The 15780-nt window shown below is 42.4% G+C and overlaps 1 protein-coding gene across 1 annotated transcript in view; it reads right to left on the bottom strand.

Annotated features, from left to right (window-relative positions):
• LOC115205889 (out at first protein homolog) overlaps nucleotides 1-15368 on the bottom strand; it is a 33938-nt gene extending 18570 nt beyond the window's left edge. The window contains exon 1 of the mRNA XM_029772303.1: nucleotides 14332-15368. Coding sequence (XP_029628163.1) covers nucleotides 14332-14562 — 231 coding nt within the window. The 5' untranslated portion in view covers nucleotides 14563-15368. The remainder of the gene's footprint in view (nucleotides 1-14331) is intronic.
• Between the last annotated feature and the right edge of the window lie 412 nt (nucleotides 15369-15780).

Genomic DNA, 15780 nt, shown 5'->3' with positions numbered 1-15780 from the left:
CTCTATCTTCTTGCCCTTTGTGCTGTTGTCTGTGCCCAATGTTTGTACCATGTTTTATGCTGCTACCATATTGTGTTGCTACCACACTGTTGTTGTGTTGCTGCCATGCTGTGTTGTTATCTTAGGTCTCTCTTTATGTAGTGTTGTCTCTTGTTGTGATGTGTTTCGTCCTATATTTATATTGCATTTTTAATCCCAGGCCCCTGTCCCCGCAGGAGGACTTTTGGTAGGACGTCATTGTAAATAAGAATTTGTTCTTAACTGACTTGCCTAGTTAAGTAAATAAATTGTAAGGTACAGAAAAACAAAATGATCTACATCAGAATGTTTTAATAGTATTTTCACCATAAATGACAAAAGTCACTAACATACAGCTAGCCATTAATGCTCTCAATGTTTAAGCAGGCCTTTAAGTATGGTTAAGTACTCCCTCATCGATTTTCTTGAAGTTTAACACTTGTGCACAGCACACACAACCTAAGTACTGTTAAAACTTCAGGCATTCTAAATTAGTGTAAATATAGGAAAAAAAGAATTGTCTCTATGGATACAAACAATGAGCTTTTAAACTTGTCCAACAATGTTATGAAAACACTGTCTGTATCCAAATACCCATAGTGAGTCCTAAATTGTAGGCTATTAAGTTTAATAGTATGTGACATTTAGAATATCAAGTGCATTATAAATGCCCGGATGTCACTCATCTTGGCTTTGACAACAGTTGATCAATTAGATATGGGGATGTGCTACCGAAACCAACAAATGGTGGAAAACAACGCAATCACACGACACATTATCAGTATGCAAAAATAGAACATTTAATAGAATGGGACATTTCAAAAATGTAGTATGGTTTAAATGCCAGAATGTTACACTCATTTCAGCTCTTGATTTAGTAGAATTAGACGCACACTTTTCCACAATGCATTGGAAGAGGTGGCCTGTGAGTGATTGGATATTTGAAGAGAACTAAGGCCTAACAACAAAACTAGGCTACTTAACTGGGAAGATCTCTGAAGCATCTGCGGTGGTCTTCAAATGTAGGTAGTTTTTGCACTCCTTAAAATGATCTTGAGTATTGCATCGTAGGCTACATCTTTGAAAATAAGTATAAATATATATTTTTTACCCAAAGTGGATTTCTGTTCTCGCTAAAAAGTGTTTCTTGTTCTCCTGGTTTTCGTCAGAGCATTTAAACACGAAATACTAAATCATTTCTGCGTTATTGATGTCATGTTAAAATCCGGTCTTTTGATTTGAACATGTGGATTGTTTTAGTTGTAGGCTACGCTACCCATTTCATGGTTTCATTTATGGATCAAACCTTAGCAATCATTCTGATCTCGTTCCCAATGAACAGTGCTTTAGTTTATTATGTTGATGTCCAGCGGTTCTGAATTTCGAATCAAATTTGTCACATACATGTGGTTAACAGTGCAGTAATATCTAACAATACACAATCTAAATGGGAAAAATCAAAAGAAAAATCAGCCAAGACCTCAGAAAGCATAAACACCATGGGACCATGCAGCGGTCATAAAGCTCAGGAAGGAGACGCGTTCTGTCACCTAGAGATGAACGTACTTTGGTGCGAAAAGTGCAAATCAATCCCAGAACAGCAGCAAAGGACCTTGTAAAGATGCTGGAGGAAACCGGTATAAAAATATCTATATCCACAGTAAAATGAGTCCTATATCGACATAACCTAAAAGGCCACTCAGCAAGGAAGAAGCCACTGCTCCAAAACCGCCATTAAAATGCCAGATTACAGTTTGCAACTGCACATGGGGACAAAGATCACTTTTTGGAGAAATGTCCTCTGGTCTGATGAAATAAAAATAGAACTGTTTGGACATAATGATCATTGTTATGTTTGGAGGAAAAAGGGGGATGCTTGCAAGGCAAGAACACCATCCCAACCGTGAAGCATGGGAGTGGCAGCATCACATTTTGGGTGTGCTTTGCTGCAGGAGAGACTGGTGCACTTCACAAAAAAGATGTCATCATGAGGATGGAAAATTTGCTGGATATATTGAAGCAACATCTCAAGACATCAGTCAGGAAGTTAAAGCTTGGTCGCAAATGGGTCTTCCAAATGGACTATGATCCCAAGCAAACTTCCAAAGTTGTGGCAAAATGGTTTAAGGACAAATCAAGGTATTGGAGTGGCCATCACAAAGGCCTAACCTCATTCCTATAGAAAACTTGTGGGCAGAACTGAAAAAGCGTGTGTGAGCAAGGAGCCCTACAAACCTGACTCAGTTACACCAGCTCTGTCAGGAGGAACGGGCCAAAATTCACCCAACTTATTCTGGGCTACCCGAAACGTTTGACCCAAGTTAAACAATTTAAAGGCAATGCTACCAAATACTAATTGAGTGTATGTAAACTTCTGACCCACTGGGAATGTGATGAAAGCAATAAAAGCTGAAATAAATCACTACTATTATTCTGACATTTCACATTCTTAAAATAAAGTGCTGATCCTAACTGACCTAAGACAGGGAATTTTTACTAGGATTAAATGTCAGGAATTGTGAAAAAACACAGGTGTGAGTGTTGACGAGGACAAGGCTGGAGATCACTCTGCCATGCTGATTGAGTTCGAATAACAGACTGGAAGCTTCAAAAGGAGGGTGGTGATTGGAATCATTGTTCATCCTCTGTCAACCATTGGTTACCTGCAAGGAAACACATGCCATCATCATTGCTTTGCACAAAAAGGGCTTCACAGACAAGGATATTGCAGCCAGTAAGATTGCACCTAAATCAACCATTTATCGGATCATCAAGAACTTCAAGGAGAGCGGTTCAATTGTTGTGAAGAAGGCTTCAGCGCGCCCAAGAAAGTCCAGCAAGCGCCAGGACCGTCTCCTAAAGTCGATTCAGCTGCGGGATCGGGGCACCATCTCCACCAGTACAGAGCTTGCTCAGGAATGGCAGCAGGCAGGTGAGTGCATCTGCACGCACAGTGAGGCAAAGACTTTGAGGATGGCCTGGTGTCAAGAAGGGCAGCAAAGAAGCCACTTCTCTCCAGGAAAAACATCAGGGACAGACTGATATTCTGCAAAAGGTACAGGGATTGGACTGCTGAGGACTGGGGTAAAGTCATTTTCTCTGATGAATCCCCTTTCCGAATGTTTGGGGCATCCGGAAAAAAAGCTTGTCCGGAGAAGACAAGATGAGCGCTACCATCAGTCCTGCGTCATGCCAACAGTAAAGCATCCTGAGACCATTCATTGGTGGGGTTGCTTCTCAGCCAAGGGAGTGTGCTCACTCACAATTTTACCTAAGAAAACAGCCATGAATAAAGAATGGTACCAACACATCCTCCGAGAGCAACTTCTCCCAACCAGCCAGGAACAGTTTGTTGATGAACAATGCATTTTCCAGCATGATGGAGCACCTTGCCATAAGGCAAAAGTGATAACTAAGTGGCTCGGGGAACAAAACATAGATATTTTGGGTCCATGGCCAGGAAACTCCCCAGACCTTAATCCCATTGAGAACTTGTGGTCAATCCTCAAGAGGCGGGTGGACAAACAAAATCCCACAAATTCTGACAAACTCCAAGCATTGATTATGCAAGAATGGGCTGCCATCAGTCAGGATGTGGCCCAGAAGTTAATTGACAGCATGCCAGGGCAGATTGCAGAGGTCTTGAAAAAGAAGGGTCAACACTGCAAATATTGACTCTTTGCATCAACTTCATGTAATTGTCAATAAAAGCCTTTGACACCTTTGAAATGCTTGCAATTATACTTCAGTATTCCATAGTAACATCTGACAAAAATATCTAAAGACACTGAAGCAGCAAACTTTGTGGAAATTAATATTTGTGTCATTCTCAAAACTTTTGGCCTCGACTGAATGTAAACTTCTGACTTCAACTGTATACAGGGCAGCAGCCTCTAATGTGCTAGTGATGGCTATTTAACAGTCTGATGGCCTTGAGATAAACAGCTTCTTTCAGTCTCCCGGTCCCAGCTTTGATGCACCTGTACTGACCTCGCCTTCTGGATGATGGCGGGGTCAGCAGGCAGTGGCTCAGGTGGTTGTTGTCTCATCTTTTTGGCCTTCCTGTGACATCAGGTGCTGTAGGTGTCCTGGAAGGCAGGTAGCTTGCTCCCGGTGATGCGTTGGGTAGACCGCACCACCCTCTGGAGAGCCAAGCGGTGCGGGCAGGGGGTTGCTGTACCAGGTGGTGATACAGCCCGACAGGATGCTCTCAATTGTGCATCTGTAAAAGTTTGTCAGGGTTTTAGGTGCCAGGCCAAATCTCTTCAGCCTCCTGAGGTTTGAGATGCACCCAACTGTCCACATTTGTCTGTGCAATAGCCGTTTGATTTGAGAAGTTTTGGTGTATGTACTAGGCCAATTTATCTAATTTACATACAGTACCAGTCAAGTTTGGACACACCTACTCATTCTTTTCTTTATTTTTACTATTTTCCACATTGTAGAATGATACTGAAGACATCAAAACTACGAAATAACAAACATGGAACCATGTAGTAACCAAAAAAAACTATTCAAATCAAAATATATTTTAGATTCTTCAAAATAGCCACCCTTTGCTTTGATGACAGCTTTGCACACTCTTGGCTTTCTCGCAACCTGCTTCACCTGGAATGCTTTTCCAATAGTCTTGAAGGAGTTCCCACATTTTCTGAGCGCTTGTGTTCTGCGTTTCCTTCACTTTGTGGTCCAACTAATCCCAAATCAACTCGATTGGGTTGAGGTCGGGTGATTGTGGAGGCCAGGTCATCTGATGCGGCACTCCATCACTCTGCTTCTTGGCCAAACAGCCCTTACACTGCCTGGAGGTGTGTTTGGTCATTGTCCTGTTGAAAATGCAATGCTGGTTAAGTGTGCCTTCAATTCTAAATAAATCACTAACTGTCACCAGCAAAGCACCCCCACACCTCCTCCATGCTTCACGGTGGGAACTACACATGTGGAGATCATCCATTCACCTACTCTGTGTCTCACAAAGACATGGCAGTTGGAAACAAATCTCACATTTGGACTCAGACCAAAAAGGACAGATTTTCACCGGCCTAATGCTCATTGCTCGTATTTTCTTGGACCAAGCAAGTATCTTCTTATTATTGGTGTCCTTTAGTAGTGGTTTCTTTGCAGCAATTCGACCATGAAAGCCTGATTCACGCAGTCTCCTCTGAACAGTTGATGCTGAGATGTGTCCATTACTTGAATCTGAGGTGCAGTTAACTCTGATGAACTTATCCTCTGCAGCAGAAGTAACTCTGGGTCTTCCCTTACAGTGGCGGTCTTCATGAGAGCCAGTTTCCATCATAGTTTTTGCCACTCCACTTGAAGAAACGTACATATCCTAATGTTCCGCATTGACTGACCTTCATGTCTTAAAGTAATGATGGGACTGTCATTTCTCTTTGCTTATTTGAGCTGTTCTTGCCATAATATGGACTTGGTCTTTTACCAAATAGGGCTATCTTCTGTGTACCACCCCTACCTTGTCACAACACAATCGATTGGCTCAAATGCATTAAGGAGGAAAGAAATTCCAGAAATGAACAAGGCAAACCTGTTAATTGAAATGCATTCCAGGTAACTACCTCATGAAGCTGGTTGAGAAAATGCTACATTGGTTACTACATGATTCAATATGTGTTATTTCATAGTTCATGTCTTCACTATTATTCTACAATGTAGAAAACAGTAAAAATAAATAAAAACCCTGGAATGATTAGGTGTGTCCAAAATTTGACTGGCATTGTATGCTCCAGCACTTTGGTTTCACTAATAAATATGTTGAAATGGAACCAAATTAAATCGATTTCTTTCTTCAGTCCTTAAATAAGATTGATGGGCTATTTGGTCTACTACGGTATTCGTCAAATGGGACAGTCTGCCTATAACCCGCCTGAATAGGCCTATAACTCCATTCCTATTCTTTTCAGAGTTTAGAGAAATTAATCAAATTGGAAATGAGCCATTATAAGATTGGTTAATGAGACGCACGTCTGTTGAAAATGAAAAATCCACCCAGACTCAGTCCCACCCCACATACTCAGCTAATCGCGAGCTGAAACTGCGTTGCGGCCGTGGAATACTTTTTACTAAACGGTACATGCTAAATAGTGCGCAACGATTAGTAAATAGTATGCAGTTTAAAGCTGCAGTATGTTACCTTTTGGGGCGACCCAACCAAATTTGCATAGAAATGTGTGTAATAGATCTGTCACTCATTGAAAGCAAGTCTAAGAAGTGTTCTCTGTGTCCCGTTCTTAAGTTTATTTTTGGTGTCTTTCGGTTTACAATATTTTTGGTTATTGAAAATATATTTCATGGCAGTTTAGATGGTACAATGATTCTCTACACTATACTTGATTGTGACAAAACTTAAATTAAGTGAACTATTAGAATTTTAGCAACCAGGAAATGGCAGAGTGATTTGTGCATAGTGCATCTTTAAGTACAGTATGTAGCATGGGTATTTGGACAGCCAGTGTAACCATCTCTACTGTTCAGATAACTTTACACTCTCCCTCCCACACCCTCTCTCACTTACTCATGCTCTCACACATACACCCACTCTTGCATATCTAGCCAACATTTGTAGTTGCCTTGGGCCGTTATGCTTCTCTATTTTTACAAATGATTTGCCACTTGTCTTACAAGAAGCTAAAATGATTGTGTATGCTGATGATTACACTCTACCCATCAGCACCTACAGCTAGTGAGATCGCCGAGACGCTTAGCAAGGAGTCAGAATGGATAATTAACAAACTGGTCTTAAATACATCTAAAACCAAAAGCATTGTATTGGGTTCAAAGCATGCTCTTAGACCTAAACGTCAACATGCATGATAGTCATTGAGGAGAAATTAACAACTTCATCTTTAAAGAAACATTTGAGTGTTATCCACTTGTATAATCTATTTGCATACACTTCAAACATACATGACACGCCACAATGGCTTTCTTCACAGTACTCATACCAAAAACAGATTTAATGTGTCGCTCAGTTATGCATACAGTGCCTTTGGAAAGTATTCAGATCCCTTGACTTTTTCCACATTTTGTTACGTTACAGACTTATCCACAAAATTGATTAAATAAACACACTTCCTCTGCAATTTACACATACCCCATAATAACAAGTGAAAAAAGGCTTAGAATTTTTTGTAAATGTATTAAAATGTTTGTTTTTTTAAACAGAAATACCTTGTTTACATAAGTATTCAGACCATTTGCTATGAGACTCGAAATTGAGCTCAGGTGCATCCTGTTTCCATTGATCATCCATGAGATGTTCCTACAACTTGATTGGAGTCCATCTGTGGTAAATTCAATTGATTGGATATGATTTGGAAAAGGCACACAACTTTCTATATAACGTCTCACAGTTGACAGTGCATGTCAGAGAAAGAAAAAAAACAAGCCATAAGGTTGAAGGAATTGTCCATAGAGCTCCAAGACAGAATTGTGTCGAGGCACAGATCTGGGGAAGGGTACCAAAACATTTCTGCAGCATTGAAGGTCCTCAAGAACACAGTGGCCTCCATCATTCTTAAAATGGAAGAAGTTTGGAACCACCAAGACTCTTCCAAGAGCTGACCGTGCAGCCAAATTGAGCAATCAAGGGAGAAGGGCCTTGGTCAGGGAGGTGACCACGAACCTGATGGTCACTGACAGAGTTCTAGAGTTCTGTGGAGATTGGAGACCCTTCCAGAAGGACAACCATCAGGCTTTTATTGTAGAGTGGCCAGACCGGAGCCACTCCTCAGTAAAAGGCATGACAGCCCGCTCGGAGTTTGCCAAAAGGCACCTAAAGACTCAGACCATGAGAAACAAGATTCTCGGGTCTGATGAAACCAAGATTAAACTCTTTGGCCAGAATGCCAAGCTTCAGGTCTGGAAGAAACCTGTCACCATTCCTACGGTAAAACACAGTGGTGGCAGCATCATGCTGTGGGGATGTTCATCTTCCAACAGTACAACAACCCTAAGCACACAGACAAGACAATGCAGAAGTGGCTTCGGGACAAGTCTCCGAATGTCCTTGAGTGGCCCAGCCTGGGCCTGGACTTGAACCCGATCAAACATCTCTGGAGAGACCTGAAAATAGCTGTGCAGCAATGCTCCCCATCCAACCTGACAGAGCTTGAGAGGATCTGCAGAGACGAATGGGAGAAAATCCCAAAATACAGGTGTGCCAAGCTTGAAGTGTTATACCCAAGAAGACTTGAGGCTGTAATCGCTGTTTCAACAAAGTACTGAGTAAAGGGTCTGAATACTTATGTAAATGTACAATTTCAGTTTTTTTATTTAACACATTTGCAAATATGTATAATAACCTGTTTTTGCTTTGTCATTATGGGGTAGTGTGTGTAGATTGATGAGGGAAAACTATTTAATGAATTTTAGAATAATGCTGTAACGTAACATTTGGAAAAAGTCAAGGGGTCCGAATACACTGTAGAGCCATGTTATCGTGGAATTCTGTCAGCAGAGGTAACTCAGGCAAAAAGCAAAGTTTAGCTTTAGAAAACAATGTATCACAGCACCGCTCCTATTTCTAAATATCTCTTATTTAACCGTACTGTAAGAACATGACTATGTATTATAGTGTGTATATAGTATGTTGTCGTCTCTTGGTTTCTTTCCAAGTATACAAAACATTAAGAACACGTGCTCTTTCCTTGACAGACTGACCAGGTGAAGCTATGATCCCTTATTGATGTCACTTGTTAAATCCACTTTAAATCAGTGTAGATGAAGGGGAGGCGACAGGTCAAAGAAGGATTTCTAAGCCTTGTGACATGGATTGTGTATTTGTGCCATTCAGAGGGTGAACGGGCAAGACAAAAGATTTAAGTGCATTTGAACGGGGTACGGTAGTAGGTGTCATGCGTACCGTTTGTGTCAGGAACTGCAACACTGCTGGGTTTTTCACGCTCAACAGTTTCTTTGTGTACAGAATGGTCCACCACCCAAAGGACATCCAGCCAACTTGACACAACTGTGGGAAGCATTGGAGTCAATTTGGACCATCATCCCTGTGGAACGCTTTTGACACCTTGTAGAGTTCATGCCCCGATGAATTAAATCGGTTCTGAGGGAAGGGGTGGGGGGAGGGATGTGCAACTCAATTATAGGAAGGACCTATCCTAATGTTTGTTATACTCAGTGTATGAGGAATAAGTTGCCATTTGAGACACAAGCAAGCTAGTTTGGGGGTTCACATTCCAGCTGTTGTGACAGACCACAAACATTCTCTCCCTGATGAGAGTGTGCAAGCCCAGCCTGCATCATCGTGACCGATCCCAGACATTTTCCCCCAAAAAATGTGAGACATTCCCAGTTGATCGTCTTCCAAAGGAAGGACTGATACTCTATTATATTCCACCAGCGCCATGGGGTGGGAGAGTGAGGTTGTTCCCTGAAGTGAAACTCTAGGGAGGTTTCCCTTTTCATTCAAGGTAACGTTACACTTGTTTTCACATTAGGTAGTCTTAGTCTAGAGACTTAAAAATACAAGAATTAGAATATGATGCCCTACTTGTTTTAATGTAATCATGACCTTATCAGTTTGGTCAAAGCTCTCATTAAAGCACTGTTATGATGGCTCTAGTTCTGTTATCTTATCTGCTATGTCTGGGTAATTCTGAATGAATAACTGATCGTCTTGTGCCAGAACAGGGGAGTTTAATGTAAGACAGTGGTCTTTTGAGATTCTTCTATAAACTTTGGAAATTGCATCCACCTTTTTTGTGAAATGGCATTTTTGTGAATCAACGGATACATTTCGGGGTCAAGTGCTTGCTTGAAGAATGGCTCCGGAGGGGATGGCTGCTGATTTACAGGCTCCTAACCAATTGTGCTGTGTGTTTTTCACATTGTTTGTAACTTATTTTGTACATAATGTTGCTGCAACTGTCTCTTATGACCAAAAATAACTTCTGGATATCAAAACAGAGATTACTCACCTCGAGTCTGACCTGAAGGATATAATGTTGCTCCCGGACAAGGCCCAAATTCCTGTCATTCGCATGAAGAAAATACAGGGGGTGCAGATCTGGGTGCCTTGAGAGAATTAGTTGGCGAGTGGGTTACCGGCCTCTACCATCCGTTATATTGGCCAACGTGCAATCACTGGACGAGCTCCGTTTGAGACTATCCTACCAACGGGACATTAAAAACAGTAATAACTTATGTTTCACAGAGTCGTGGCTGAACGATGACAAGGATAATATACAGTTGGCTGGGATTTCCGTGTATCGGCAGGACAGAACAGGGGGTTGTGTGTGTCTATTTGTCAATAACAGCTGGTGCTAGATTGCCTAATATTAAAGGTAGTCTTGAGGTATTGCTCACCTGACGTAGAGTACTACATAAGCTGTAAACCACACTATTTATATTTTTCGTAGCTGTCCATTTACCACCACAAACCGACACTGGCACTAAGACCGCACGCAACGAGTTCTAATTTCTAACAGCATGTCACATGTGCAACGTACAAAGCTCTCCCTCGCCCTCCATTCGGCAAATCTGACCATAATTCTATCCTCATGTTTCCTGCTTACAAGCAAAAACTAAAGCAGGAAGTACCAGTGACTCACTCAATACGGGAGTGGCCAGATGACATGGACGCTACGCTACAGGACTGTTTTGCTTGCACGGATTGGAATATGTTCTGGGATTCATCCAATGGCATTGAGGACTATACTACCTCAGTCACCGGCTTCATCAATAAGGGCATCGACGATGACGTCCCCACAGTGACCGTATGTACATATCCCAACCAGAAGCCATGGATTACAGGCAACAGCCACACTGAGTTAAAGGCTAGAGCTGCCGCTTTCAGGGAGCAAGACACTACTCTGGAAGCTTATAAGAAATCTTGCTATGCCCTCAGACGAACCACCAAAAAGGCAAAGCGTCAATACAGGACTAAGATTGAATCCTCCTACACCGGCTCTGACGCTCGTCGGATGTAGCAGGGTTTGCAAACTATTATGGACTACAAAGGAAGACCCGGTCGCAAGCTGCCCAGTGACGCGAGCATTCCAGACAGGCTAAATGCCTTTTATACTCGCATCGAGGCAAGTAACACTGAAGCATGCATGAGAACAGTGGCTGTTCCGTACAACTGTGTGATCACGCTCTCCATAGCTGACCTTTAAAACAGGTCAACATTCACAAGGCCGCAGGCCAGACAGATTACCAGGACGTGTACTCAGAGCATGCGCGGACCAACTGGCAAGTGTCTTCACTGACATTTTCAATCTCTCCCTGACCGAGTCTGTAATACCTACATGTTTCAAGCAGACCACTATTGTCCCTGTGCCCAAGAAAGTGAAGGTAACCTGCCTAAATGACTACCGACCCGTAGCACTCATGTCGGTAGCTATGAAGTGCTTTGAAAGGCTGGTCGTGGCTCACAACACCATCATCCAGGAATCCCTAGACCCACTCCAATTCGCATACCGCCCCAACAGATCACGTAATCTCAATCCCACTCCACACAGACTGCCCTTTCCCACCTGGACAAAAGGGACACCTATGTGAGAATGCTGTTCATTGACTACAGTGCAGCATTCAACACCATAGTGCCCACAAAGCTCATCACTAAGCTAAGGACCCTGGGACTAATCACCCTCTGCAACTGGATCCTGGACTTCCTGACAGGCCACCCCCAGATGGTAAGGGTAGGCAACAACACATCTGCCATGCTGATCCTCAACACAGGGGCCCCTCAGGAATGTGTGCTTAGTCCCCTCCTGTACTCCCTGTTCACCCATGACTGCGTGGCTAAGCATAACTCCAAAACCATCATTAAGTTAGCTAACGGCAACGGTGGTAGGCCTGATCAACGACAACAATGAGACAGCCTATAGGGAAGTCAACAACCTCTCCCTCAACGTAAGCAAGACAAAGGAGATGATCGTGACCTACAGGAAAAAGAGGACCCAACACGCACCCATTCACGTCGACAGGGCTATAGTGGAGCGGGTCGAGTGTTTCAAGTTCCTTGGTGTCCACATCACCAATAAACTATCATGGTCCAAACACACCAAGATAGTTGTGAAGAGGGCACGACAACACCGTTCCCTCTCAGGGGACTGAAAATATTTGGCATGGGTCCCCAGATCCTCAAAACGTTCTACAGCTGCACCATCGAGAGCATCCTGACCAGTTGCATCACCACCGGGTATGGCAACTGCTCGGCATCCGACCATAAGGTGCTACAGAGGGTAGTGCGTATGGCCCAGTACATCACTGGGGCCAAGCTTCCTGCCATCCTGAACCTATATACACTGACACTGCCTAGAGGAAGAACCAGACTCCAGTCACCCAAGTCATAGATTGTTCTCTCTGCTACCGCACGGCAAGCAGTACCGGAGTGCCAAGTCTAGGTCCAAAAGGCTCCTTAACAGCTTCCACCCCCAAGCCATAAGACTGCTGAACAATTAAATCTAATGGCCACCCGGACTATTTGCATTGACACCCTCCCCCTTTGTTTTTACACTGCTGCTACTGTGTTTATCTATGCAGTCACTTTACCCCTACCTACATTTACAAATTACCTTGACTAACCTGTACCCCCACACATTGACTCGGTAGTGGTACACCCTGTATATAGCTGCATTATTGTTATTTTGTGTTATTTTTTCATTTTAGTTTTTATTTTAGTTTATATTTAGTAAATATTTTCTAAACTATTTGCTTAAAAATGCATTGTTGGTTAAGGGCTTGTAAGTAAGCATTTCACAGTAAGGTCTGCACCTGTTGTATTCAATTTGATCATAGGTAAATTCATCCCCAGTATACACATTCCCGCTGTTTATATGCAAATGGAGAATAAGAATAATCCATTCCCGCAGAATGAGGTGTGGTTTGTTAGATAGCCATATCATTTCACCACAGGTACATGTTAGTGTAAATGTTCAGTTCATCCCCCCTCTTCTTATCATGGAATGACTCATTCCGATTCTCATAGTTGTACTGATCCCATAGATTACAGTACTCCTGTTCCCACAACCCATGCCAACTCATGTGAATTTTGGCACAAGGCTATGACTGATAATAACAGCAGCTGCACACCTAGCTGGCTGGTCCCGTGAACACATTCTATACAGCAACAGAGCCATTCATATATCTACTCTGTCCGTTTACTGCTACCCATTGTTTGATATCCCCTGTTTAAGCGTTTTCCTTTCCTCATGCGGCTCTGAGCAGTAAATTCTGCATGGCAGCTTGAAGTCAGTTGATCCAACTTTCCATAAATGTTTGAGATAGAGTGTTAGATGAGAACCACATGTAAACGGAATGGAGAGACAGGCCTCCGAGTGGAGCTGATCAAAAAGAACCCTGTGCCTGTAGCTAATTTAGCTATACTGTGTGTACTGTCAACCAGGCTTCACCACTATGGTGTGATGTGCTCAGAGATGTGTCATCACCGATTTGGCAACGTGCCGGCCTCTCTTTTCATCAACATGAGCTATTTGGTTTGTGACCCATACCCCGATCAAAAAGGTCAGACATGCCCACTTAATCCTAGAAAATCTCCCCCTTCACTTCTTGCCAGGCTGTCAGTTTCTGTGGGACTGCAACAATCACAGACGCATGCCTTTGGTCTGTGTCTGAGAGTATAGCGCACAGGACCAGAGGCACTCGGGGAACAGGCTGCATGTCATTTGCTGGTTCACTTTACACACAGAACCAGTGGTTCTCTACCTCTGGCCCATGTACCAGCACCGGTCCCTTATAGTTAGCCAACACTGGTTTAGCCATAGTCAGTTATTTTGTTTAATGTAGCCACTTCATTTAATGTAACTGGTCCTGCAAGAAAGGAGGACCATAGCTTTCCAGTCCCTGGTACAACAAAAGGTTGTGACCCACTGGAGTAGATAGATGCCCTTGCTCTCAGATTAGGCCCATCTATGTTGATAGGACTGAGCAGGCTCAGCGTAAAGGCATGAGTTGTATTGCAGAAGAGTAGGAATAGCATTCCTAAACCAATCATTACAGGTGAGTGCCTAATTCAATAATCCGTTTTTGTCACCTAACATTATCCACTCATGCATGCTGAGGAATTTACCAGCATGAGGAGAGGGCCCATGGCCATGGAGTCAACTCATCAGCACTGAAATGACACAGGCTAGACTAACACTGTTAGTCTATGCTAAGGTATACTGTTTTCTAAATTGGTTGCATGGAGATGCAAGTCTGCATTCTGCATTGCCCCTGATCAGCCTGGCAACATATTTGGCCATTGGGCAATAACCCAACCCTACACAAAACAGTAAAGGCATAGGGGAAAACACATTTGAATTCACTCACCTGTTTGAAGTCAGCGACAAATGTTATGAGAGTTCCATCTCCCTGTTTGAACTCAAGTGTGATGGAGTCTTTTTCACTGTCTGCTTCTAGAACTTCCTCTGTGATTTGTCCATCAGCTAAACGAACTCGAACCTTCAGCTCTGAACAAAGTCCAAACGTTGTTAAAAATATTAGTGCCCAGAGAAATGAATTTATCCGAGCTGAAACCGGTAGAACACAACTCCCAAACATTCCAGAAGACGCAGAACTGAACTTGACAGAGGAAAAATACTAAAGTCCAGGTGAAATCCAACGGTCTCTATTCAATATTACTAGCTAATTATTTAGTTGCATTTCCGTTTCAGATAGCCGTTTTGCTATTTATTCTTTGTAAAAAAATAAATAATTAAATCCAAGCAATTGTTCGTCTTCCATACCTTTAAACTCGAATTCATGACGTGAGTGATGTATTTTGTACGAACATTAACGCGACTCCAACGCATAGGTAAACCCACCTCGATTAAAACCTCAATCTCGGTTTTTCATTTCACAGCTACTTTGTAACCATTACAAAACTTTACCCAGCGCGACTTCCATGCATATCAGAATCATACGCGATGTAGTACCACACACTCTCTCTTGATCGTAACACAGCACGTTACTTCGTATTCTGCTTTCTGTTTTTATCCTCGTATTTTTTTTCTTGTCTTTTTCTCATTCAGTCCCGTCACTCCCTTCGGTATCCAAACTACTGCAGAGTAGGCTACTTGCATGGCCTCGAAACTTTCAGCGACGGCGCTGTAAATTCAATGAGCGTTGTAAACTCTTAAAGGCACACCACCCTCGAAATGTAGCACAAGGGCATGTAATGATTTGGTTGTGATCCAACAAGAAAATCCAAGCTTGCACAATAGATTTAGGCCACAAGATAAGGTAAACTGAATATTTCTAATATCATATTTTGTTATTGTGAAGCATTGTTGCCACTACTGCACAAGAAGATAGGCCTACTGCAGTTGTTATAATAGTTTGTGTGAAAATTATTGTGTGAATATGATTATGGATTCTAATTCACCTAATCAAAATAGTCCCTCTTCTTTTCTGAATTGAGATATGGAGTTGTATAAAAGCTGTGGCTAAAAACATCTTATGATTTAAAACAATTTAAAACAACAGAGGCATTGTTTTTATTTGCGCTTATGAGCTCTGTAACCCAATGTCATACATTATTTATGAGACCATTGAATCATAGCTTGTGAGCTTCAGATAATTACTAGTTGTGCCAAGCCACATGTGGTTTTCACTGATTTCCTTGTTGGAAAAAGTCACTCCTCTTACCTACTCACTCTTGATATTATACTTTTATGATGTCCTTAAGGGGGAACTTTGACAATACATAGGTGTGTGAAGGAAGTGCCACACACAGAGAGCAACATCTGGAGATTTGTGGCTCGATCAAAGTGTCACATT

This window comes from Salmo trutta, chromosome 13, assembly GCF_901001165.1.
Source record: "Salmo trutta chromosome 13, fSalTru1.1, whole genome shotgun sequence".
NCBI lineage: Eukaryota > Metazoa > Chordata > Actinopteri > Salmoniformes > Salmonidae > Salmo > Salmo trutta.
The sequence above is the reverse complement of the archived record's forward strand: the minus strand, read 5'-3'. Positions and strand labels throughout refer to the sequence as shown.